Source organism: Ammospiza caudacuta, chromosome 9 (assembly GCF_027887145.1).
Source record: "Ammospiza caudacuta isolate bAmmCau1 chromosome 9, bAmmCau1.pri, whole genome shotgun sequence".
In the NCBI taxonomy this organism is placed as follows: domain Eukaryota; kingdom Metazoa; phylum Chordata; class Aves; order Passeriformes; family Passerellidae; genus Ammospiza; species Ammospiza caudacuta.
In genome coordinates, this window is record NC_080601.1 from 18,836,442 (window position 1) to 18,859,712 (window position 23,271).

The 23,271-nt window shown below is 44.1% G+C and overlaps 2 protein-coding genes across 2 annotated transcripts in view; one reads left to right on the forward strand and one right to left on the reverse strand.

Annotated features, from left to right (window-relative positions):
- SEC24C (SEC24 homolog C, COPII coat complex component) overlaps positions 1 to 7,059 on the reverse strand; it is a 36,470-nt gene extending 29,411 nt beyond the window's left edge. The window contains exon 1 of the mRNA XM_058810936.1: positions 7,033 to 7,059. The gene's annotated coding sequence lies outside the window, so the exon portion shown is untranslated. The remainder of the gene's footprint in view (positions 1 to 7,032) is intronic.
- A 2,855-nt stretch (positions 7,060 to 9,914) lies between these two features.
- Positions 9,915 to 23,271, forward strand: part of SYNPO2L (synaptopodin 2 like) — a 35,454-nt gene continuing 22,097 nt past the window's right edge. The window contains exons 1-2 of the mRNA XM_058810291.1: positions 9,915 to 10,119; positions 21,933 to 22,084. Coding sequence (XP_058666274.1) covers positions 10,015 to 10,119; positions 21,933 to 22,084 — 257 coding nt within the window. The 5' untranslated portion in view covers positions 9,915 to 10,014. The remainder of the gene's footprint in view (positions 10,120 to 21,932; positions 22,085 to 23,271) is intronic.

A 23,271-nucleotide genomic window follows, 5' to 3' on the forward strand; every position in this document is an offset into this window, starting at 1 on the left:
TGTGTTAGTTTCCTCGATCATGTTTCCTCATTACAAGCAGCAAGCTTCACCATCCACAAAGGCAGCTGCCTGAAGTGTTTGACGGACTCTAGAACAGGACCAGCAACATAGGGGCCTATGGCCTTTTTTTAGCAATAGATGATTTAAAGTCCTTGCTATATACATATGTTTCAGAAAACAAAGATATTCCAAAAGCAAAATTTTCACCTAGGAAAGGTGTTAAAAATGGAAAATAATTACAGGCAAAGATGGCACTAAAGGAGTTTTACCAAAGTGTAACACCTGAAACAGAGTGTCAGAGACAGGAGAGACATTTCTTAGCAAACTTTTGCAAGAAATCATACTTAACAGATTCCCAACTCCCCTAACTGTATAAAGAGACTGACTAGCTTTATAACAAGAAAAGCAAAACTGTTATTGTAAGACCCCAAACCAAAGAGGCAATTTTTACAACAGGAAGCAGGCAGATGACCCACAGCGCCTTTCACTTGTGGAGAATCAAGAAGATTACTTCAGGGGCAGGAGATTCCCTCATGGTGTGTTGCTCATAAGAATATTTTGCATCACCTGTACTTCTTTGGATACTGCATGTCACTGTTAACCTCTTCAGCTGAGACTATCACACTAACATAAAGAAACATGTTTAGGGCAATTAAATTCTTCACTAAAAACCATCAGTTTATATAAAAATGCAAAGCAAAAGTAACATAACTAATGTTGCCCTTACATTTTTCTCCAAACTCTATGATGAACTTGTGCATTAAAGATACAAAGTAAATCTTAACACAGAGGAGACAGAGGTGCAACAGCCACCAGAAGCAAAGCCTGACCAGGAATCTGTAGCTTAACTCAATCAGGTGTAAAAGCCCCAAGCTGGTTTGCCTACACTCTGATTAGCACATGCCAAACAATGCTAAAATTACTTCTTCCCATTACCAAAAATATGATGCTAAAGAATTATTTCAGCAACTGACACCACAGTGGTACAGCAAAGCCACTGGAAGAACTACAGCTCTGTAAGAATCATCCACATGAAGAAATTCTTTCATACATACCATAAAGGGAAAATACATATATCATAATAGAGAGATTTAATTACTTACAAAAGAAAGCTAGCACAGAACATAAAAACTACATTTAACCTCCTACAGCTAGTAAACATGACAAATGTCAATGCTAAGATTACTAACACTTACTCTGAAATTAGATTTCAAACTTTTATGAAAGGAAATAAATGAAGTTTGACATTGTTATTCTCCAAACTGTATAAAGGCAAAGATAGGGCTTTTGTTTAGAAAAAGATCTCCTCCTAAATATTTACAGGTAATTTGCTCTTGAAAGTTAACATGCAATTTGCAACAGCTTACAAGAGCATGACAATTTTTCATCAGCCTGCAGTGGTTTAAAACATGATTACTCTCTTACTGTCACGTTTATAACGTGTAATCTCCAAAAACTCGGCTTCCCACACTACCTTTGACTTAGTTCTGCAGAACAGTCTAACCTGAGCAGCCATGTGGGCAGGAAGTCTGGACTTTGGGACCTGCTCCCTTCCCGAGCTCCCTGAAAGGTTAACCTCTTACTGCCCAGGCAGGCATCAGTGTGACCATACTGCAATGACAGACCTGCTCTCAGCCGCCTCCTGTTCTGTACAAACAGTACAGCAAGAGAGTCCCTCCTGCAAAGGGGGCAGTACCCGCAAGGAAGAACACAAGGAGAGGACTCCTCTACCTGCACATCTTGGAACACCTGGGCAGGGCTTTCTGACAAGGAAGGAGGGCTGTGTTCTCCTCTTCCTGTCCCTGCTTATTGGATTGGATGAGAAACCTGGCTTCCAGTCACTGCTCCTGCAACAGGTCTCTCCTCCAGAAGAGCTGCTGAGTAGCAGTATTCCACAGGATAGCTCCTGAGCTATAACCACTAAGACACTTTTCACAAGTAAGACCTACAGAAGTCCCTGAACAGATCTAATGTTTGAACTAGGAATTACTACAGAGCAGAAGATGAATCTTTCATGCTTTTTCTCCTGATTTTCTAAAGCACAATAGGATAAGAACTCAAGCTTGTCCCTTGTAAACCACTTGTAACTTACTGCTGTGAGTGCATACTCAGCAATCTCACCTGATGATCTTTTACTATTCCCTTTTCAGCCTTCCCTCCCTCATGCAAATATCAGTACCTCCTGCCTGAGCAGGTGATATCTGTAGCTTGTTGCTCTCTCCTCAATACCAAATCTGAGAGGTAAGCTGATTTAATGCACATCTTAGAGAAAAAAAGAGTTTTGAGATAATCTCCTACACTTGTGTTGCTACACAAACAAGATGGTTCTAATTCAGTGTCCCTACTGAAAGACAGATACACCTCAGACCTTTAGCTAGCCCATGTGCCAGCCAGCACAGGCTCACCTCCACCACAGCAAAAGCTATTGCTCTCTCTACACGGGCAGAGGGTCAAGGAGGGAGACTTAGGAACGAGTCCCGTGCTGAAGCTGTGGACAAGGCTGCTTCACTGTTTTGGTGCCCAACTTGCTCTGAACATAAGGTTTGTGGCACACTTGCTCATCACTGATGTGAAATACCATAAGGCAGGAGCAAGAGTATTTGCCTCTAAGAAGGTGGAAGACAGTTGTCACTCAGTGGGTCTGTTTTCCCTCTTCCCCAGTACAAGTTATTTGTACCAAACATTCATTTTGTTTCCACTCAAAAAACATCTCTGTGTAAATTAGAACCTGGTCACTCAAAGAGATATGGAGAAAGGGATAATTTTATGCTCTGTCTTATGACATGAAGGGTGGCTGGGGTAGGGAGAATGACAGAAATAATACATACACCAGACAGAGAGAAATGGAGATAACAGGCCATTTTACTGGATAAGAATGCTGAGGATATTCCTTTGCATGTAGCAACACATTACCAAAACTAAGCCAAACATAACACTGACACATGGTGTTGGACACCATATTACTACTCAGCAGTTGCAATACAAAGCTCAAATAAGCAGGACTGATGCTAGTGAAAAAAAAACTATGAGAAGTGGTCATTACCATAAACAACAATTTTCCTGCAAAGCGGGAAGCAGTCACTCTATACCATTTTCTATTCCTCTGTATAAAGGCAGCTGAGCACGACGTTTTGGTCAACACAGTTGCAAAGCTACAATTACATGAGAAGGCTGCTGTACAAGACAGACAAGCAGTGAGGATCAGTAATGAACTGATGGGAGGAAAATACGCAGGAATAATGTAGGAGGTGCTGAATATCTAAATTTTTACAATAGCTTCAAGATTACTTAGTATCCAAACAAATCAGACCACAGTGACTTTTACAACATGCTTTAAAAAAAACTAGTGATTCATATGAATTTGTTTCAATGAGCAAATCTCCCAAATCACTGAAAACTTCATATTCATCATTTTTATAGTCTGCATTCATTGTTAACTCCCTTTTTTAAGTGAAAAGCTTGATCTCATCAGTTCTTGTTCACTTTCTAAAGGAAAGGAATACAGCAAAATTACTTTCTTTCAGAAAGAAATTTTTTTTACTGGTCCCAGAGAAAGAAAAAGCCTGTTTGTTTCAACTTCTGAGGAGACTGATACCTTAAAAAAAAAACAAACACCCAAACCTACAACAACAAAAAAATACATAACCCAAGTCAACCACATGGCCATGAAGGAAATATTTAACTTAACACAAAAATCAAAACTATTTCCAAAAGATGGGATAGGAGAGCACCAGTAATCAGAGGACTGCCTACACTACTTTTAATGTTTCTACTCTGCAACTTCCTGGCAGCAGCAAGGTTTTGCTATTCTTACAAAGACCCAGACTCTGGAGCTAACAGAACTCTTCAGAACGGGAAATGTCCTTGGTTTTGTTTCATTGACAGCTTGACTACATCTTCTACAAGCACTCATGGAACACTTGGTTCTTTTCAGATATAAAAAATTACTGGGTGGGGGTTTTTTTTCTGTAGAAAATCTTGGAAAAGAAACTCGTGTCCTAGAAGTCAGAAACTGCCAACCAATCTGTAAGCTGGCAGGCCATTGTAACAAATGCCTCCCACACATTTGTCCAAGCCAACCCAAAAGGCAATACTGGAATCCACTCCAATCTGGCTGTACTGTGTGGCAATCTCTCTTCCTTCTTTTGCAGATTCTCAACTTGTTACACCACAGGTAACATCTTCTTCATCTATGCATTTTGAGTTACTGCCAGAAACATTTGTTTTAACAGTTCAGAAAAAGTATAAGACACAGTTTTCAAAGTGAATCTAAGGTATGATCACTTCCATATTACTCTAAAGAAGGCCACATTAAACCCAGTTTTGTAAGGCTGATTCATCATCCTGGGCAAGGTACAATACAGCACACAAGTTACAAGAGTGAAAGTGATTAAAAACTGAATAGAAAAAACCCAGCTTAGTCTTGACCTAACCTTAAAACTACCAGGACTTCCAACCCCTGCCATCACCACTGGATTTCTACCTCAAGAACACTTTATACTTCGTTGACTCAAGTCTCCTGGTGGGACTGATTCACATCTCTATCACTGTAATAAAGCCCTAGGAAAAGATTTGAAAAACGTTCTGCTATGAGCATGGCTTCTGAAGAGCAACCCCAGGGAGGCAAAAGTCACTGACAATACAGCATCAACAAAACCACAGCAAAGGATCTCTCTGCTTCCTAGCTACCCTCACATACACGTGCACAGATGTTACAATGAGTGAAGTAATCTGAATCATTTCTGTGAATCTTGCACAAGCATAATGGATCAGAAAAAGCTACATGAGCAGTTTCAAATTTAGGGAAGAGGCCAGAAGGAAGAAAGGGAATACACAGAACAGGACTAAAAAACAAGTTTTCTTCACATACACTGGCCACCTCTGTGCTTTGACTTGCTCTACACAAATACACATTACACAATTTCCATCACTTGTAATAAACGAAAAAGGTGACAATTAGCTTTTCCTAATACCTGCTTCCAGTTTATACTGTCTTTTAGTGCTTTCTATGTTAACAACGAATCCTGCTAGACATATAAAACAAGCTCTATCTTCACAATTTATCCCTAGCACACCTTTTCAAACCTAAAGAACAAGAAACATCCACCTCTCTTCTGCAGAGACCTTGCTGTTGATTACTGTTGGTGACTCTGTACCTTGCCCTTCTTTAGCCAACCATCAATTCTTCCTTTGGTTTTTGACCTCCTTCTGATAATAAGTGTTACAGGAAGATAACATAGTCCTACCACAGCAGGAAAAAACATCCAAAGAACTACAAGCACCAAACCACCAATCAAAAATATAATCTTTTAAATAGCTGTTCACTGCTATAAGTCAGCTTTCAGCCATGAAATTAAAACCTGGAGTGAACGTCACAGCATATTAAGAAGCAATTATATATTCTTTATATTGATGTCCTCTTCATACTCTGTCTACAACAGTAAAAGAATCCTGAATTGCACAGCTTCAAGCCAAAAAGAGTAGGTTCATTAGCAAGAACCTGTTCCACATGAAAATGGATAGAAATATTTATGTTTTCACAGACTGTAAATATGTGATTGAATTTAAGTCTCCTTTAAAGAGGAAAGCCTGGAAGTTTTTGGCTACATATATTTCTATCTGTCCCTTAACTGGAACACCTACTCTAGGAGAACATTGTGGGAAAGAGAAAAACAATGTTAAAGCCAGAGTTCCCTAAATTTACTCATGAAAACTTCACATTAATAAAAAACAAAGACTTTAATACAAAATCAATAGTCATCTCCCATTTTTACACTGTTTGTAAAAAACAACAAAAAAGAATTTGCATGTTATGCCTCAGATAGTGATTTCTGTCCAACATTCCTCACAACATTTGGTAAAGTCGACTACATAATAATCCTGTAACAGAAATGGATCCAGAAATATTTTTAAGGAATTATCACATTAATAGCTAGCAATCAACTGAGTAGCAAACTGGAAAAAAAAAAATCTGTATTTTCAATGACAGTATAAATATTACTTCCTCTGGATAACTTCTGACATAGGTGTAAGCAATTCTTTTACATCCCAACAACTACTTTCTACTAGCCAGTAAGTTTAAAAAGAACTTCAGCTACAGCCCAGTTTGGATGGTTTTGCAGCCCCTCTCAGAGATCACTACATTCCAAAAAAACCCCACCAAACAAACTAAAGGAAACTAAGCTTCACCATACTCCATCAAAAGCATTTCTCAGAAAGACTGAAAGCAAATTCCAACAACAGAAAACACATTTAAAGCCCCATCTACATGGAAAGCAAGAGTCCCATCTTGCATAACCACCTTTTCAAGACTACACTTGTACTTCGATCATGCCATCTCCTTTACTTTCCTTCTTCCTTTTCTCACAACCACACGACCACTAAGTTTTACTACCAAATCCACCCAATCTCAGTTGCCAGATCTGCGCCAGTAATGACCATCCTTTGCAAAGCTCGAATGAATGAAAGCTTGAACAGCCCAGCACAAACGCCAGGGAAGGATCCGCGGATTACAGGAGATTAGAGAGGTTGCAGAGGGGGGTATCTGACTCGCGGCGCACCCCGACCAAAAAGCAGCACTCGGTTCTCCGTGCCGGACCGACGGCCCGACTCGCAGCCGCGGGGTGTCGCCGCACCGCACCGGGACACCGACGGGTCTCCCGGGCAGCTCAGGCACTGGAAGCGCAGGCCCCGCAGGCAGCCGGCCCGGCTCCGCAGGCCGCCGGCACCGGCCGGGCCGCGGGCGATGCGGACACTCCCGGCCGGGCGCATTCCGGGGAGCCCAGGGCTCTGCAGAGCCTCCCGTGGCGCGCAGCACGGTGGGCCCGACGCGTCACCCGACCGGGAGCCACCGGGCCTCGGCGGAGGAGGAAGCGGCGGCAGCGGCGGCAGCGCCTCGGCTCCGGGCCGCGGCCGGGCCGCCGGGCGCGGTGCCGGGCTCAACGCCGCCCACCCGCTCGCTCGCCCGCAGCGGGCACCGCACGGCCCCGCCGGTGGGCCCGGCCACCCGGAGCCCCCTCGGGCCTCACTCACCACCGCTGCCGCCACTGCCGGGCCCACTTCCGGCTCCCGCCCCGCCGCTCCCCGCCTGCCGCTCCCCGCCTGCCGCTCCCCGCCTGCCGCTGCCACGTCCGCGCTCCGCCCGCCGGGGCCCGGATGCGGCGCAGGCGCTGGGAGGCCCCGGCCCCTGACGTCCTGGCTGGGCGGGCGGTGACTGCAGCTGCGGGGAGGGCCGCGGGGCCGCTTCTCGCGCGGCCCAAAGCAGCGCTGCCCGCACGGGCGCTGAGGCGTGAGCGGGGCTCGGCCGAACGCTGCTGAGCCGCGGGCACCACTGACCACGGTGCCCTTGGCCGCCTGTCCCGCCAGCGGCCTGGGAAAGACCGCGACAGGGGAGCAGCCAGGGCCAGTTCGGCACCAAGGTGCAGAGAGTTGTTCGCTCCCTGCCAACAGCAGCAGTGATCGTCCCTCCGTACTCGGCACTGCTGAGGCCACACCTCAAGTACTGCCTTCAGCAGGCCCTACTGGCCCCCTCACTTCAGAAGGGGCACTGAGGTGCTGGAACGTGTCCAGAGCAGGGTAACAAGGCGCGTGAAAGGTCTAGAAAACTTGTCTTACAGGAATGGGTGAGGGACCTGGGATTGTTTATTCTCCAGAAAAGGATGCTCGTAGGGGATCTCATCGCCCTCTACAGCTGCCTGAAAGAGATTGCTGTGAAGTGGGGACTGGTCTCTTCTGTGGCTACAGAGAGGACAAAAGGAAATGGTCTAAAGCTGAGACAGAGGAGAGTCAGATTAGATATTAAAAATATTTTCACTGTTAAGGTGGTCAGGCATTGGAATAGATTGCCCAGGAATGTGGTGGAGTCACCAACCCGGAGGTGATTAAGAGGCATCAGGATCTGGTACTGAGTGATGTGATATAGTGGTTTAGGGGTTACAGTGGTAGTGCTGGGTGGATGGTTGGACTTGATGTTCTTAAAGGTCTCTTCCAACCTTGATGATTCTGTGACTGTGTTGCCAGCAATATGCAATGGCACCGGATGACTGGTGCTATAGTAGTGGCAATGAAGTAGTCAACCAAGCAATGGCATCACACCACATCCTCTGGATGATATGGTGTCAGGATGTTAGTCACTGAGGGCTAAGCACATGCAGAATAAGGAAGAGGTAAGGGTAAGCTTGTCCTCAGAACCTTAACAGAAAATGATGGTTTATGCCTTGTAGGAAAGGGGGAACATGGACTTTAACTCTTGTATAACTCCCTGCCTTGGGATGGCTAGGAGATTGTCTGTCATGATCCTAAAGAAAAAACACTGAAAGACTCTGCTCCACTCTAGTGAGACCCCATCCAGAGACCTGTGTCCATCTCTGAGGTCCTCAGCACAGGAAGGACATAAACCCATTGGAGCAGGTCCAGAGGGAGGTTAGGAAAATTACCAGAGGGATGAAGGCTTCTCTTACTAAGAAAGGCTGAGAGAGTTGAGGTTGTTCAGCCTGAAAGAACATTTTGAGGTGACTTTATTGTGGTCTTTCACTACTTAAAGGAGGGTTTTAAAAAAGCTGGAGACAGACTTTTTAGTAGGGTTTATAGTTACAAGACAAGGAGTAATGGTTTTAAATGAAAAGAGGGTAGATTTAGACTAGATATAAGGAAAAAACCCTCTAACCCTCTGAGTTAGCTAGAGATTTTGAGATCTCCATGACGTAACAGGCAGATCCGTGACTGGACTGGACCGAAAGACTTTGTCTCTAGATTTGGTAGCTATAGCCCCCTCTTTCTCTCAGATCTCTCTCTCTCTTTTCTCTCTTTCTCTATCTTTTTCTCTCCCTTAGTCCCTCTATTGCATTTTGCTGTGATCATTCAATAAAGATGCAGTTGTTTTGATTATTACTGCAAATCCCCTGTGCCGTGTCAGTTTTTTGCACCCTGAGATCAAATCCACGAACCATCACGAAACCCGTTTGTAAAGACTGATCGTGACAACTACCAGGCTGGTGAAGCACTGTAACAGGCTGCCCAGAGTGGTGGCAGTTGCCCCATCCCTGGAAACACTCAAGGTCACATTGGACAGGGCTCTGAGCAATCTGCTAGAGTTGAAAATGTCCCTGCTCATTGCAGGTAGATTGGGCTAGGTGATCCTTAAAAGTTCCTTCCAACCCAAACTATTCTCTGATTCTATGACCTGGTTAGGCTCTCTCAGCCATTGAGTCTATATAAGCAGTGCCCTGCAGAGAACTGTGTGAATCCTGTGTGTGGAGCTAATCCCAGCTATTCTGGTCCCAGTGTCTAGTATTACAAGTGGATGTAGGGGATGTCAGCGAGCAGCACGCTGCAGAGGGAGCACAGCACATCTACAGTCTGCCTGTGGCTTTCAGGGCAGGCATAGTGCTGCTGTGTAAGACACTAGCTGCATGGAGAAAATAGAAGTGGAGAGCACATTAATTGCAAGCTGGTTTTGTTCAATTCATAGGGTCAGGTGCTGTCACCTGATTTGTACAAGTTTGTGCCTGTGACATGTCATTGCCTGAAACTCAAACTAATGGATCCTGAGTACTGAATGACTCTAAGATTTGCATTTGGAATGCAAAGTGGAAATAACAATTTTACTGAAATGCTTCCAACTTTAAGAGTGTCAGACAAAGCTCTGGAGAGACAGGAGGTGTGCTATTTTCAGCCACGTTCCGGTGAGAGATCCATCATGTATGCGGGGGGGCAGAGAGGGTGAGATTGACATGACACGTGTGTAGGACAACTCTGGCCCCTTCCCAAGGGCAGAATCAAATGTCTAATCATAGGCAGAGCAGCAGCTGAGAGTCCAGAAGAGCCGTGAAGGCTGGGCTTGACAGTCTCAACTCTTGTGTGTGTGTGAACTTCAAGGAGAAAGTAAGCAGAGGGCCTTGTGAGGACTAGAGAGTGGTGGTGTGAATTGTGGATATGGGAATAGAAGATTCTGCCTGTTAAGAACTGGAATCTGTACTGAAGTTGTGAAGACAAAATATCTAGAGCACAGAAATCATGGGAGCTGAAGAAGAAATGCTCATCACTCTGTCTGGAGGTGCCCCCTGGGGCTTCCGCCTGCAAGGGGGTTCAGAGCAGAAAAGACCCCTTCAAGTGTCAAAGGTAGGACCTTGAGGTGTGAACTGTGAGACCAAAGTTGTTCTGCTGAACTAAGATATCCCTCCTGAGTTGGGCATCTTTCACTACTGTTAAGGAATACAGGAACTCCTTACAGTGGCAGCAGATATGAAAAGGAAAAATTGGTTGGTGTGCTAAAGCAGGGTGTGAGGTGGGCTATGGGTCCTGGAATAGATGCTGTTGAGGTAGAGACAAGTGTCAGGTGAAGATCTGCTTCAGAGCAGGTCTGTACAGCTCAGACACTTGGTAGGCTGTACAACTCTCCTGAGTTGTCAGCAGAGCTATAACCATAGTGACAGTGCAGGGAAAAGGGTTCAAATATGGAAACTTCAGTACTCATGGAAGACATCCAACTAAAGAAAAAATAAATTGAAGCAGTTAAAGCCATATTTTTAATTCAATTGTCCCTAACACTTCATTACTATATTCCAGCTTTCAAAATAGATGTACATTTCTTAGTGCCTCTTCTGTTGGTAAAAGTTTTTCCACACTGTCTGAAGTGAATATTTGTGATGCTCTAGGCAGCAAATACAGGTTTAATTTCAAGAATTAAAGAAAAACAATTGGTTGAATGGGAGATTTAAAAAATTGAATAAACATGAACCTTGTGTTGCACTACTTTTGATAAACAGCTGTTATTGTTGTCTTTTCAGAAAGACTACTGAATAGATTGAAAACTAGAGGAAAAAAAGGTCCTCTTTATTAAGCTCAAGACAGCTGCATTAGCCTTGACACAATGATGTCTTGGGATATCTCACTGGAAGGCACCCAGCAACAGAAATGAAAAAATGCTCTGCCCAGCTCCTTCTGTTTCCTTAAGCAGACCATGTCTCTCACAGAATTTTGAAATTAGATGTTCTGTGTCTTGGCTCACCCCAGATCATGTAGTGTTTGTTTGTAACTTCTGCCAAATTGTTTGGAATCCCATAGCTTGGCCTTGAAGTGAATGTTTGTTATGTAGAAAAAGATTATTTTCTCCAGAAAAACAACTTCTGCACAAACTCATAGAGTTTCAGGTTAAAAAGAATCAATATCCTTTAAACAGGTGTCTGGCATCAGTGGTTCTTAGGAAAATGGAATTTTCAGGGGCTACATTAATTCTGCATGGTCTTAGATTATTTTGACTCGTTTTTCCCTCAGAAGATAAGAAACTGGTACTGAAGAGGGAGGAGATTGTGAGTGTCTATAAAGATTACTCAGGATTGAACAGCAGCAAGAACTAGTCATTACCCAGGCTAAGTTGCACCTTAAGGTGAATGGAATATTGCCCAAGGATTAGTAGCACTTGCAGGAAGGTATTAACTAGAAGCAACTTTTACCCAGAATTGGGTGCTGTACTTTAAGGCTAGCAATACAAATATATATAATTTTACAATAATTAGATATTGCATTAAAATAATTATGAAAAATATAATTTACACAAATCTATTTGAGGATCAAAGTAGACATCATTCTTTAGGCAGGATTTTCATTTTATAATTATCTTTTTTGTCTCTTATCACCCAGAATTTAATAGCATTTAATGACCCTACATAGTATCTTAAAGGCAACACCACTTAAATAGTCTCCAAAGAATGGATGGTCCTTACCAGGTACTCAGGAAGATCATATCTGAATGTAACCTGCTTAGAAGAGAGCAAACTGCCAGGTGTCATGTGATGGAAAGTACAGCCATGAATAGCTGATAGGTGCCAGGAGATAACTGAGTGGACACTGCTTGTGTCTCAGAGATTCCAGTGCTGTCATTTTAGAGAATTTCAACTTCTAGGCTAGAAAGTCATAGTAGTAATACTAAGGAAAGATCCTAACCTTTGGATGCTGAGTCAAATGATAAATAAGTGATAAAAAGTTAATTTGGGAAATTAATCAAGGATAACAAATACATTATATATAAATGATACATGTTGTACTTTGGTAGAGGTGCTGGATTTGCCAAGCCAGACTAGGTTAAGAGTCACCTCTTGTCCTGCTTCCTTTGTGTTTCCTGCAAGTATTTCAGAGGAAGTTGTAAATTTCACAATGCATCTAATTTTTGTGTAATGTAATGTGGAGGGAAATCCTTTCCCCTCAGGTAGTTAGCAGCACGCCCTGGGTAGTATCTAAGAATTGGCAGTCCTAGTGGTTTACCCTACAGATAAACAGAAAATTGTTTCTGAACGACTAGTACCTTACCTGTCTAAATCTTATGTGATTTCCTAATGCAGATTTGATAACACTAAGCAACCAGGCATTCCAAAGACTAAAGGTTGCACTAAGTGGGATTTCCTGCTTGAGTCGCTCTTGCTGTATCACACAGCCCTTCACAATTCCTCATCTTACATGAGCTGTGTACACAGTTCATAGTCTTCTTGCCTTCATGCTTTCTAAAGTTTACATCACCATCACCTTTTTATTGTTTCTCTTTATGGATTTTAGGATAAAATTAACCACTGGTTGCTGTTCTTGGTATATTTTTTTTTTGTTTTCCTGAAAATTCTTTGGGTGTGCTGCATGGTTCCTTTTTCCTTCCCTTCCCTTCCTTTCCCTTCCCTTCCCTTCCTTTCCCTTCCCTTCCCATGGGGCCTCTAACTGGTTGTTCTCTCATAAAGTGTTCACAAGGATGGCTTAAATTACTGGCTTTTTTCAAATTGCAATTAACTCAAAATGTACAGTGAATACATGCATTTGAAACTGTTTTCTAGTTCAAAGTATTCAACTGGCTGTAACAAAATAAAGTACATGAACATGGTGGAAGTGGGGTGTGAACCCATTTTTCCACAGACTAAAAGGATTCATAGCTATAGTTTCAACTGTTTCTCCAAGCAAGGGATCAATTTTAAACCTCAATCCAGCTGTCAGAAAGGGGTAGGAAAGCAGCTCTATCTTCACATGCTGGATGCAGCTGCCACAGAGCTTCTGTGCCATTCAACAACTCCCTGTGACTTATGGGTTCAGGGACACACCTGGAGAAAGAAGCTGGAATTAAATCCTTGTGGACAGTCTCTTGGGCTGGATGTAACTGGGCATGAGCCTGCAGTGTGCCCTGACAGCCCAAAGGCCAGCAGCACTCTGGGCTGCATCCACAGAGGAGTGGCCAGCAGGTGGAGGGAGGAGATTCTGCCCACTTGGAGCACTGCATAAATCTATGGGGTCCTCAGTGCAGGAAAGATCTTTGACCAGAAACAGTCTTAAGAAAGAAAGAGAACAAACATAAACACAAGGAGCAAAAAGGATCCATAGATAGCAAGATTTTTATTTTAGAAAGGCTGAGGGAAGGTACATGGTCCTCACATGTAGCTGTAACTGATGAAAAAGTTAACCCATTCTGGAAAGAGAGTAAGACAGAACAAAACTATCAGGTTCCTGGAGGATTTCTTTGCAGCAAGGATACGTGCATCAAATGCTTTCAAAACAAAACAAAATGTAAAATAGCTAGTCTGAGAACAGTTGTAAGCACTAATGCTATTAATCAACCAAAGTAGAAACCTAACATGAAATTATATTATGGAAATAATTTTTATGAAGATGAACAGGACAGTTTTAGGATAGTGCAAGGACATGCAAACCTGTCTTTAGGGATCCTGCTACAAAACAAGATTTATTCAATGAGAGGCAAACAGTTACTTTCTATAAAAAGCAAGGAAGGCACTTCTACCTCCAGCACAAGTATTAGTAATACTGACAAAATAGAGGAAACTGAGTCATTACAGCTGGTACTGATAGTAGAGGCAAAGGACCTGGGCATATTAGTGCATCACCAATAATAAGCCAGCAAAATTATGAATCTCTGAAAAAAAAAAAGGCAAACATAAACAAATGAGCCTCAGGTTGACATGTCTAACAGAGATAGGAAGGTGTTGATATTACTGCCTAATGCACAAAGGGGAATTCACTGGAAATATCATACTTACAGAACCAGCCCCTCTCAAGGAAAATAAATCTAAGGTAGAGCAGCCATAGAAAAGGAGGGGAGAAGAGAAGGCTTCTTTCACCTAGCAAAATATTGAAAGAGGTGACTGCAATCTACAAGTAGATGTTGAGCAAATACCAGCAACACTATTCAAATATAGGTGACAGGATTGACAGCATAGAACAACTAACCAGGAAGGTTCAGCAATGAATTTCCAATCAAGAAAAAAAATTTAAAATCTTTTGAATCAGTTTATGGAGTAAACAATATGGCCTCTGAAAACTACAGAGGATTGGCCCTGGTAGCTCAAGAGACTCCTTTCATTTGGCTGTTCTGTACAAATACTCTGCAGCAATGTTAGGGCAATTGTTAGGGGAAGCAGTAACACAGCATTGTATTGGTTCTAAAGCCAAAAGTTTTTTTGGGTTTTTTTTAAGAGCAGTTCACAACCTCCTTTTTAGCTCTCAAATTCCCTCTTTTTCCTTCATGCTTCTCTGCTGATAATTCACTGTTTCTACTGTCTCCTCTGCAAAATATCCTCGCTGCCTGTTTGCCTTGTCCCTGCTCCCTGTGCCACACAGCCTGGCTGCTGTGTGCCACTCTCCTGTGCTCATGTGACATGATTCCTGCTGGAGGTGCCAGCTCTAACCCAAATAGGCCTGATGGCATCCAGATTTGTGAGCACCTTCTCTTCCTCTCCCCTTTTCAGTGGGCAGCCTGTACTTTATCTGTTTTCACAAATGTTTACTGTCACATATAAAAAAGCGCTGCTATTCTGTAGCAGTCAGTAATGCTGGTTTTGGAGTGCCTCAAACTGCTTTGGGAGTGCTCCTGGACACATTTTATGGACTGTTGGCACTTAGGCAGGTGCTATGTTTGGCTGCTAGTGAGGGAGGGCATGCTGTGGCACCAGTGGAACTTTCCGAGGTTCTGGAAGAATCTCTTGATGAGAAGTTGCAGTGAAACCACACGTGCATTAAATGTACCTGGGACCATTCTCTGGCACTTGTGCCATGCCCGTAAGCAGTGGCTCTGGGAATGGTCTGTTCTAGCTCCCAAACTGTGCCTGGGAATTGTTCTGGACAGCAATAGCCAATCTCAGCCAAAGATGTGCCAAGGATCATTTCAACATTTTACCACAGTAGTTGCAGTCCAGAGGTCAGGTTCATTCACTGATATTATTCAGCCTGCTACTGGCTAGAACTACAGAATACATCTGTGGAGGGTGAGCCTGGTTTCTGATGTACATTCATACCTACAAGATGACTACAAAGATGTCGCAAGGCACAGGAAACTCTCTGTACCTAAGTGCCCTAGATCCTTCAGGTGAATGGGATGCTTCTTTAATCCATACTTGTGGCTGATCCTGTCCTTGCTGTGGCAGAACAGTGGTGCTTATCCTCCTCAGACTATTGCTGAGAGGCTGCTTTTGGGTTAGTGAGTGCTGTCTTTTGGTGCAGTAACCCACTCTTGCAGTGTTATGAATGCTGTGTTTGATTTTTTTTTTGCAAACCAAAGTGACTCTCATTCTATCAAAATAATAGCAGGTATGTCTTCTTCTAATTGGCCCTCTCTCAGCATAAATATTGTGGAGGCATAATACACTTAAGACTGTTGCTGTTCAACAATTAGTAATAGCTGAAAAGAGCCTTCTGTTTTGAGAAGGGTTTTTATTCAGGGCTTGCAAATGCTCACGGCCCCTTAGAACACAGTATCAGCATGCAACACTAAGGCTGGAAACACCTTGTTCTGGAATGTTAGCATCTAACTGTAAATCTTCTATACTTTCTCAGGGATTTCTTGGGGGGCAGCTCCTTGCAGCACTGACTTCTACTTCTTCACAGCACAGCCAACAAACTCCAGTGTTCTCCTTGGCTACCTAACCCACTCTTTTATAGCACTCATCTTACTGGACACAGCTGTGGCCTATTAAGGGCAGGCCTGTTCCTAATCTTTGGTGATTGGTACAGCTGCAACTCCTCAGGGGTGAGATTGCCTTCTGCTCTATCTCTATTCTTTTACATCCTATCCCCCCACACTGCAGGACTGAAGCATGTCTCTGGATAATTCTGCCCTGTGTTCAAGCATCTTTCCCTCCTTCTGTCCCAGTTCAGTGCCTGGACCTGTAAAAAGCCATTTTAGTTGCTAGATTTGCTTATGAGCTTCAATTCCATTCGGTTTAGATTCTAAAATCTTTCATGGCACATGAGCCAGGCTAAGCATCTAGAAAAAGGACTTACATGTATAAGCATGTTTTTTCTGAACATTTAGTTGCTTTTCTCACAGCTCCTAAATGTGGGACCTGGTACAAATATTTGACAAATATATCAGTTCCTTCTGAATCCTTGCTTCATATAAAAACCACTTGATGTCCTGCTGCTTACTCTGTTGAGGGTAAAATGCTTATCAAGTACTTTTATATATATTCTAGTACATGTGGCATTGTTCTTTGTCATTGATATTACATTTCAATCACTTTTCAGCTAATTTACCATCAAATAACAAGAACTTGTTCTTTTGTTCCTGCACCAGTACACTCTGGGCAGTAACCTATTTTACAGTAGTCTGACATGTACTTAACCAACTGAGCAGCACTAGCATCCTCTTCCACTACCAGCTCTCATTGTTAAACCCTTGCCCAGAAGCCACCCAAGTCTGTCCTACCACTTAAGACACATCTTTTCACCCCTCTCCCTTGATGTGTCCATCCCACAAAGTATGTGTTCTCTTCCCTCTTTCTTTATATAAAGACTCCCTAATTAAGCTTCACCATGGATGGCCTGTGAAGTAGCTCTGGGACACTGGACCTGCTTCACCAAGAGGCAAGTCTTCCAGCGTCATCTTCTAAGAAGGAACATGATGTTTTGTCAGGAAATTACTGGAACTAACTTCCTGTGTAGTTGTAATGCTTAGTGTAATTATTATGGATATTGTCCTGTAAAATAGCTTCCAATAAAAACATGGCATTGGTATGAGGATGTGATGTTATTTGCTACTTAATAATTAGGCATAGTGAAAGTATCTCACTGGATCTCTGTGTTCAAGTAGGCAACTGAGATAAAGAAAGACTGTTGGAAAATGTCCTATTTCCAGGCTACAGTCCTTTTATGGCTACAGTCTGAGTGTCTTCTCTGAGGTCACACAAAAAATCATCCAGGTCTTCTGAATCCCACTCTAGCCATCTACCCACTCTAGCCATCTCCTCTCTCTAGCCACAGGATTATCCTTCCTTACACAAAAAGAGTAAACCCTGGCCTTAAATGAAAACCAAAGTGGCCCAATAAGCAAAATGATATGAATACACATCTTCAGAAAGAAGAAGATATGGAGGCTGTTTGTTTTTGCTTTTGCATCTAGCAACTGCTCTGTTTGTGGTTTGAGCAGGAAGTTCTAGGAGGAGCAGGCTTGAGTCACTCCATTTTGGTAAGGCTTTATACCACAAAAAGTAATTTGTTATCTCTCCATGAGAACCCTGTGACAGGATTGCATATCACAGAAGGCTGCCAGGCTGTATGGAGTATTGGACCCCATGTCATTGTAGCTTCTGGGGGAAGGGGATGGCTCATTGAGAGATGCATAATCAGTGAGTGGAAGGGCATTGGGTGGGAAGGTGAATTGTATTCAGTATTAAACTCTGACTCAGACTGAGGCTGAAAGGTTTCTGCTGGAAAGATTGTAGGAAATTAAGTGAAGACTGATAATAAAATCTATCTTCCTACCTTATAGGCTGAGCTCTCCCAGTGAGAGGAAGTGGGAGGTGGTTTGGGCAGGCAAGGGGAGAAATGGATGACATGAGCCTACACTGCAAACCACTTCTATTTACTCACAGCCTACTTCATTACAGAGAAGCTGTGCTGGCCAGCAGGGAGAGTGGTTGCAAAGTTTCAAGACAGGTTCCCTGGGCTGTACTGAGGCAAGATGTGAAGCCACTGAGTTACTATCAGGATTACTCTATTCTTAGCATCCCAGCATGTGTTCAGCCCCCACATACCACTATCTAAATATAGTCCCTACTGAAGGACAGATGTTGCCAAGTTGCATCTGACCCCCTCCTCTCTTGCATTCTGTTCCTGAAAGCGGGGCTGAATTCCCCAAGACACGTCAACAATCAGCATGTCCTTTTGTCTGCCGAGGGCTGTACAAGGAAACCTGTACTGTACTCTTACAGCCTGATCTCAGCCCTGGCCTTCCTGGCCTCTCCTAGCACTGACCTTCCTTTCAACACCTCTTCTTATTCCTTTCCTCCTCAATTGTTGCCTTACTCTTTTCTTTTTTTTTTTTTTTCTGTCTCAGCTGCCTCTGTCCTTTGTCTGATTGAACGTGATCAATGGGAGAAAGCAGGCAAAGTAATGAAAAAAACATGTTTGTATGTGCATGTACATAGTACTGCAGACACCCAAACCTCTCTGACAAGAGCTCTTTTGTCACTACATATCTCCTGCTGAGAGGGCAGGGAGATGGACAATTTTCTGAGTAAATATGTTCCAGTTTTTCACACTGATTTATATTTCCAGTAGCATAAATCCATAAGACTCTGAAACTGGGATTTCCTAAACCCATCTGAAATCTAACCAGGACATACCTTGACAGGAATATGCCATGGGAGAGTGTGTCTGCTGAGGCATGGAGTGGAAAGTCTAACAGCCAGTTACAAGAGGCTCACAGAGTTTGTGGGGCTTCTCACACAAAAGGAGAGGTCAATCCTCACCAGTATGTGCTAGAAGGTTGGACAGTGCAATCCCCCAGGGCCAGGTCTGGGGCCAACCCTTACCACTTGTCAGAGTCTGTCAGTGCTGCTTCTCATTTGCACAAGAAAGCTCTTCAGGTATGTATTACAGCAAGCAGAGAGGTTTTCTCTTTGAAATACCACTTTTTCCAACTTTTCCCACCTCTTCAGATCAGCTGTTGGGTGACACCTTCCAAGCTTTCTGCAGCCTAAGCAGAAGCTCCCTGTTAGTGACACTTCATGTGACTCACTGACTTCATGCCCAGGAGAGGGCATCTTTTGGACATGGGGAGCAAATGGCTGATCCTGAGGGCAGCCTGACCTTCAGGATGGGCAGGGAGCCTGGCTTTTGGACTGGGCAGCCACCCTGGCCTGGGGCCTCAAAGGCTCAGTGCTGCTCTCGCTGTACTCCAGATGGGCAGGTTATGGGTTGCCATTAAAGTTTCTGCAGCACAGAACTGGCAGTCATGTAAAAACTGGCAGGCTTGTGTTGGTCTCTGTCCAGAGGCTCTGCAGCCTCCAGTACACTGCACCCTGCTGTCATGACTGTGGATTAAGTCCTGTCCTGTACTTCTTTCTCTGCACAATCCTCTTCTGTGTTTAACCCCTTTGCCTTCCTCCCTGGCAAATGCAGTGGGGTATGGGTTTGGTGTAAAAATGAAGCTGTGGATAGTTCATTTCCCTCTGATAACAGGAGCAAATTCATAAGCTTCCAAGGAGGGTTTATAAATCTGTGGAAGACTGAGCCAGACACATGCTACTTTCAGACTCCATAGGTCTCTTCCTGCACTAGAAGAGACCTGGTCCTGTTTTCCCAGAAAGGAATGGAGACATGGAAAAGTCCCTCCTGGATTGCAGAGCACTGAAATACCAATAGTTGCTTTAGTGCATATACTTTCTGTCAGTCCAGTAAGATTTGAGCACAGACCAAGCCAGACCCAGCATCCTCACTAGCCATGAGAGAAATGCATTGCTTGCTCATGATTGTCAGCCCACGTGGCCTGCTTGAGTCCCACCAGTCTTCTCTGGTATAGAGGTACCTGAAACAGCATCAGGCAGCGTTGGGAGCACAGCCTGGTCCTGCCTGCCTGGGAACCCCAAACAGTTGCCTACAAAGACTTGCAGTACTGAGGGACTAGAGAATTGCAGGAAATTTACTACTGCTCTTCTGGCTGGTCACCAGCCTCCATCCTTGGTTGCAGTGAGCAGGGAGGAATACCATGGCATGTGAGGAATACTCTGAGCACCTGCTGACAGCCTTTAACCCCCAATCCCCTTGCTTTACAACTGGGGGAGATACTCATGATACAATGTTCCCATCCAGTGCCAAGCACCAAGTACTTTGCTATGGAGCAGCAGTTGGCCTTTTGGGGAATACTGGGAAAGGCTCCTTTTAACCTCTTTTCAACTTCCTAACTCTTTTCATTAGCTGCTGTGTCAGTAGGCAGCACTGGTGTCTTCTTTACCTTCTCAGTTAACAGCTGCATCTGGATGAAGTATCAGGAAGCAGCATTTATACTGTAACAGTGGTTCTTCTGCAGTGGTTCATTACAGACCTACACATGCTCATTCCAGGCTTATATTAACAAGGAGGGAGATAAAGGACTAAAATGACAGACGCTGATGGATGTGGCAGCTGGGATGAGCCAGTCCCTATTTTAAGCATGCAGGCAGGATTTGGGGTCAAGTTGGAAAGGCTACAGAGTGATAAAGTACCAGTGAACACAAAAACAACTTGAAGCATAGCCCTCCTCTTTCCATCTTCTCCCCCAACACCTCTCAGTCCTGCTGACAGGCTGACCTGGGAGGAGTGTTGCTCTTGTCTGCTCAACACAGGCCAGCAGGGTCAAGCCCAAGGCACTCACACACCCCATAGGTGCAGGGAGCCTGAGCCACCAAGACCAGCCAGTCAGGCCATGGGAGCTCCTTAGGGCTCCAGCTCTCTCCTCTCCTGCTCCCCTGCTGCTCCTGCAACAACAATGACAGGGCAGCAATCCTCCCATATTCCCTTCTCTTTCCTGAAGCTGCCATGAGAGTGTGGGCAAAGTAGCTGTATGATGTTATAGATGAGTCTGGTGGCTCAAGCAGCAAGGCTGTGAGACATGGACAAAGGTGCCCTGTTGAGTATTACTGACACAGCCCGTTCACTGCACCCTTTTTTAAACAGCTCTGCACTGATTTGTCTTTCACTTAACTGCAAGATCTGAAGAAATATTGTAGAAGAATCTACAAATAGAGTGTAATAGTACCTTGTTCCTTACTTGCTCTGACCCAGTGATTTTAGATAGCTATTCTTCTATGTGAAAAATGAGTACATTATGGGTGCCAAGCTGTCCTACAAGACTATCCCCATTGCTTGCCTATATGGGAGAGACCAGTGGTTTTTGGCTGAGTGGGCATTTGGTTTGCTTTCTTGCAGGCTAGGCTGAGTTGGTAAGAAGTTTAACTGATGGATGATGGAATGAAAGGGAGAGTAAACACTTGGTGCATGATGGCCATGAGGGGACAGATCTAGGAGCTTGCCTGGAGACAGTGACTCTGACTCCCTTCTCAGATAAAGCAATGCATATCTTGCACAACTCCTGTTAAGGCTAAAGATTTATTCCAAGTTTACACTTGTGTAACAGGACACCATATAGCCTGATGCAGATGTCCAGAAATACACTGACCAAAGCCATTGGAGCAGGAATGCTTCACACCAGAATATGCCTCAGAACTGCCACCTCTCCCCAGTGTCAGCTTCCCTGAGGATGGTACTTGCAGAGGCTCTGCATGAGTCAGGGATCATACCAAGGAAGTACAGTAGAGGCATGCAAAAGGACACATGGACATGTGCAGGCATAGTCTGTTCCTTCTCTGAAACACAGACTCCCTAACCAACTTAGGAGACAGGGAACAAGAGGAGAAGAGCATGTAGATATTTTTGAATCTTTCATCTACACTAAAGAACTTGAACAGGGTTGGTGAGCAGGTTAGGCCTATGCTCAGTAGAGTGATTCTTGGAATTAACAGGGATACAGAGACCAAAAGGCATAGCCAGGGCTCATCCACTCCAACCTGTCAGCACAGTAAGTCTTAGAGCTTATTTTATTCTCTGAGAAATGAAGCAATAGAAGGGCCAGCAACTGCACTAAATAGCTGCTGTTCTTCCCTTCATCCTTATCCTCTCTCCTGCTTTTTCAGATTCGAAAGAGAAGCAAAGCGTGCCGTGGAGGCCTGTGGGAAAATGATGTTCTGGTATCTATCAATGGGAAGTCATGTGCTGGCCTGTCCCATGCTAATGCCATGCAGATCATCGATTCCTCCAATGGCATGCTCAACATCCGTGTGAAAAGGTAACCTGCTCCCAAGTGCCAGTGCTGTGACAGTGCAGGCAGTAGGGTGCTTTCATCCAGTACACCAGCTGTCCACACCCAGCAGAAACAAGGCAGGCAGGAAGCCTTTGGTTTCACCATACTGCAAGGTGTACTAGGAGGACTTACCCATGCCCTAACCTGGCTAAGATGTTGACATCTCAATGTTTTGTCCTGTCTTACAGTGGGCTGTTGTAGTCCAACAGTCTGTATACTGACTCCTACAAAGATGAGAGGTGTGTGGCTAGGTCCCTTTTTCATGGGAAGAAATATCTAGTTCAGGGGAATACTGGAGATGAAGCTCAAATTTATGGACAAAAAATAGTCCCAGTAATGTTCCCTGTCCTCCCTGTGCTAAGTTAACGCAGTGCGTCAGTGCATGCTGGATGCAGCCCAAGCTATAAATGAGTAATCCTATAAAGGTGAAGGCAGCAAAGCTGGGTGAGGTCCTAGCTAGTCCACACTACTGCCTAAACAGAAGTCACCCTCAGAAAATCAGGCCCTGGTGAAGGAGGCTGGGAGATGTGATCTTCTGCAGTCCTGAAAAGACAGAGAGAGCACTGTGAGCAGTGGGAAGGGACAGCCACGCTGGTTGCTGTCATTCGTAAAGCAGGAGCAGAGGTGGGCAGTGCTCAGAGAAGGAAAGCCTGAGCATGGAGGATCTTCCCCTTGGTTTCAGAAAAAGTGGTGGTGCCTTCTGATGTGCTCACTCTATACCCTAACTGTGAGTAAGAGGCATGGATAAGTTCTATACAAGGTGTCCAGAATAGCTCCTGGTCCCCTGCCAAGGCCTTATCTCACACCATTGGAGCCTATCTGCAGCAAACAGGTGCCTGGGCAAATTTTAATCAGTCAAGATCAGCACACTTTGAATTAACAGTGACAAAGGCAGGCTTCTTGCATCCTCTGGATGGAGCCAACACTGAATGGTTTGGAAATAATGAAATCAGTTGGTTTCATTTGGAGTAGTGGAGAAATCATCAAATGTTGTTTTCTTGATCACATGTCTATTCCTACTTCATCTTTACATTCTCAGAGAAAACACCAATCATTCCTGTTCAGAAAGGAGAGGTAGCTGGATGACTCTGGAGTGTGTGTATTTCAGAAAAAGAGGGAGAGACATTGACCTGACAATCAGAACAAGAGAAACTGGCCTACAAGCAGTTATG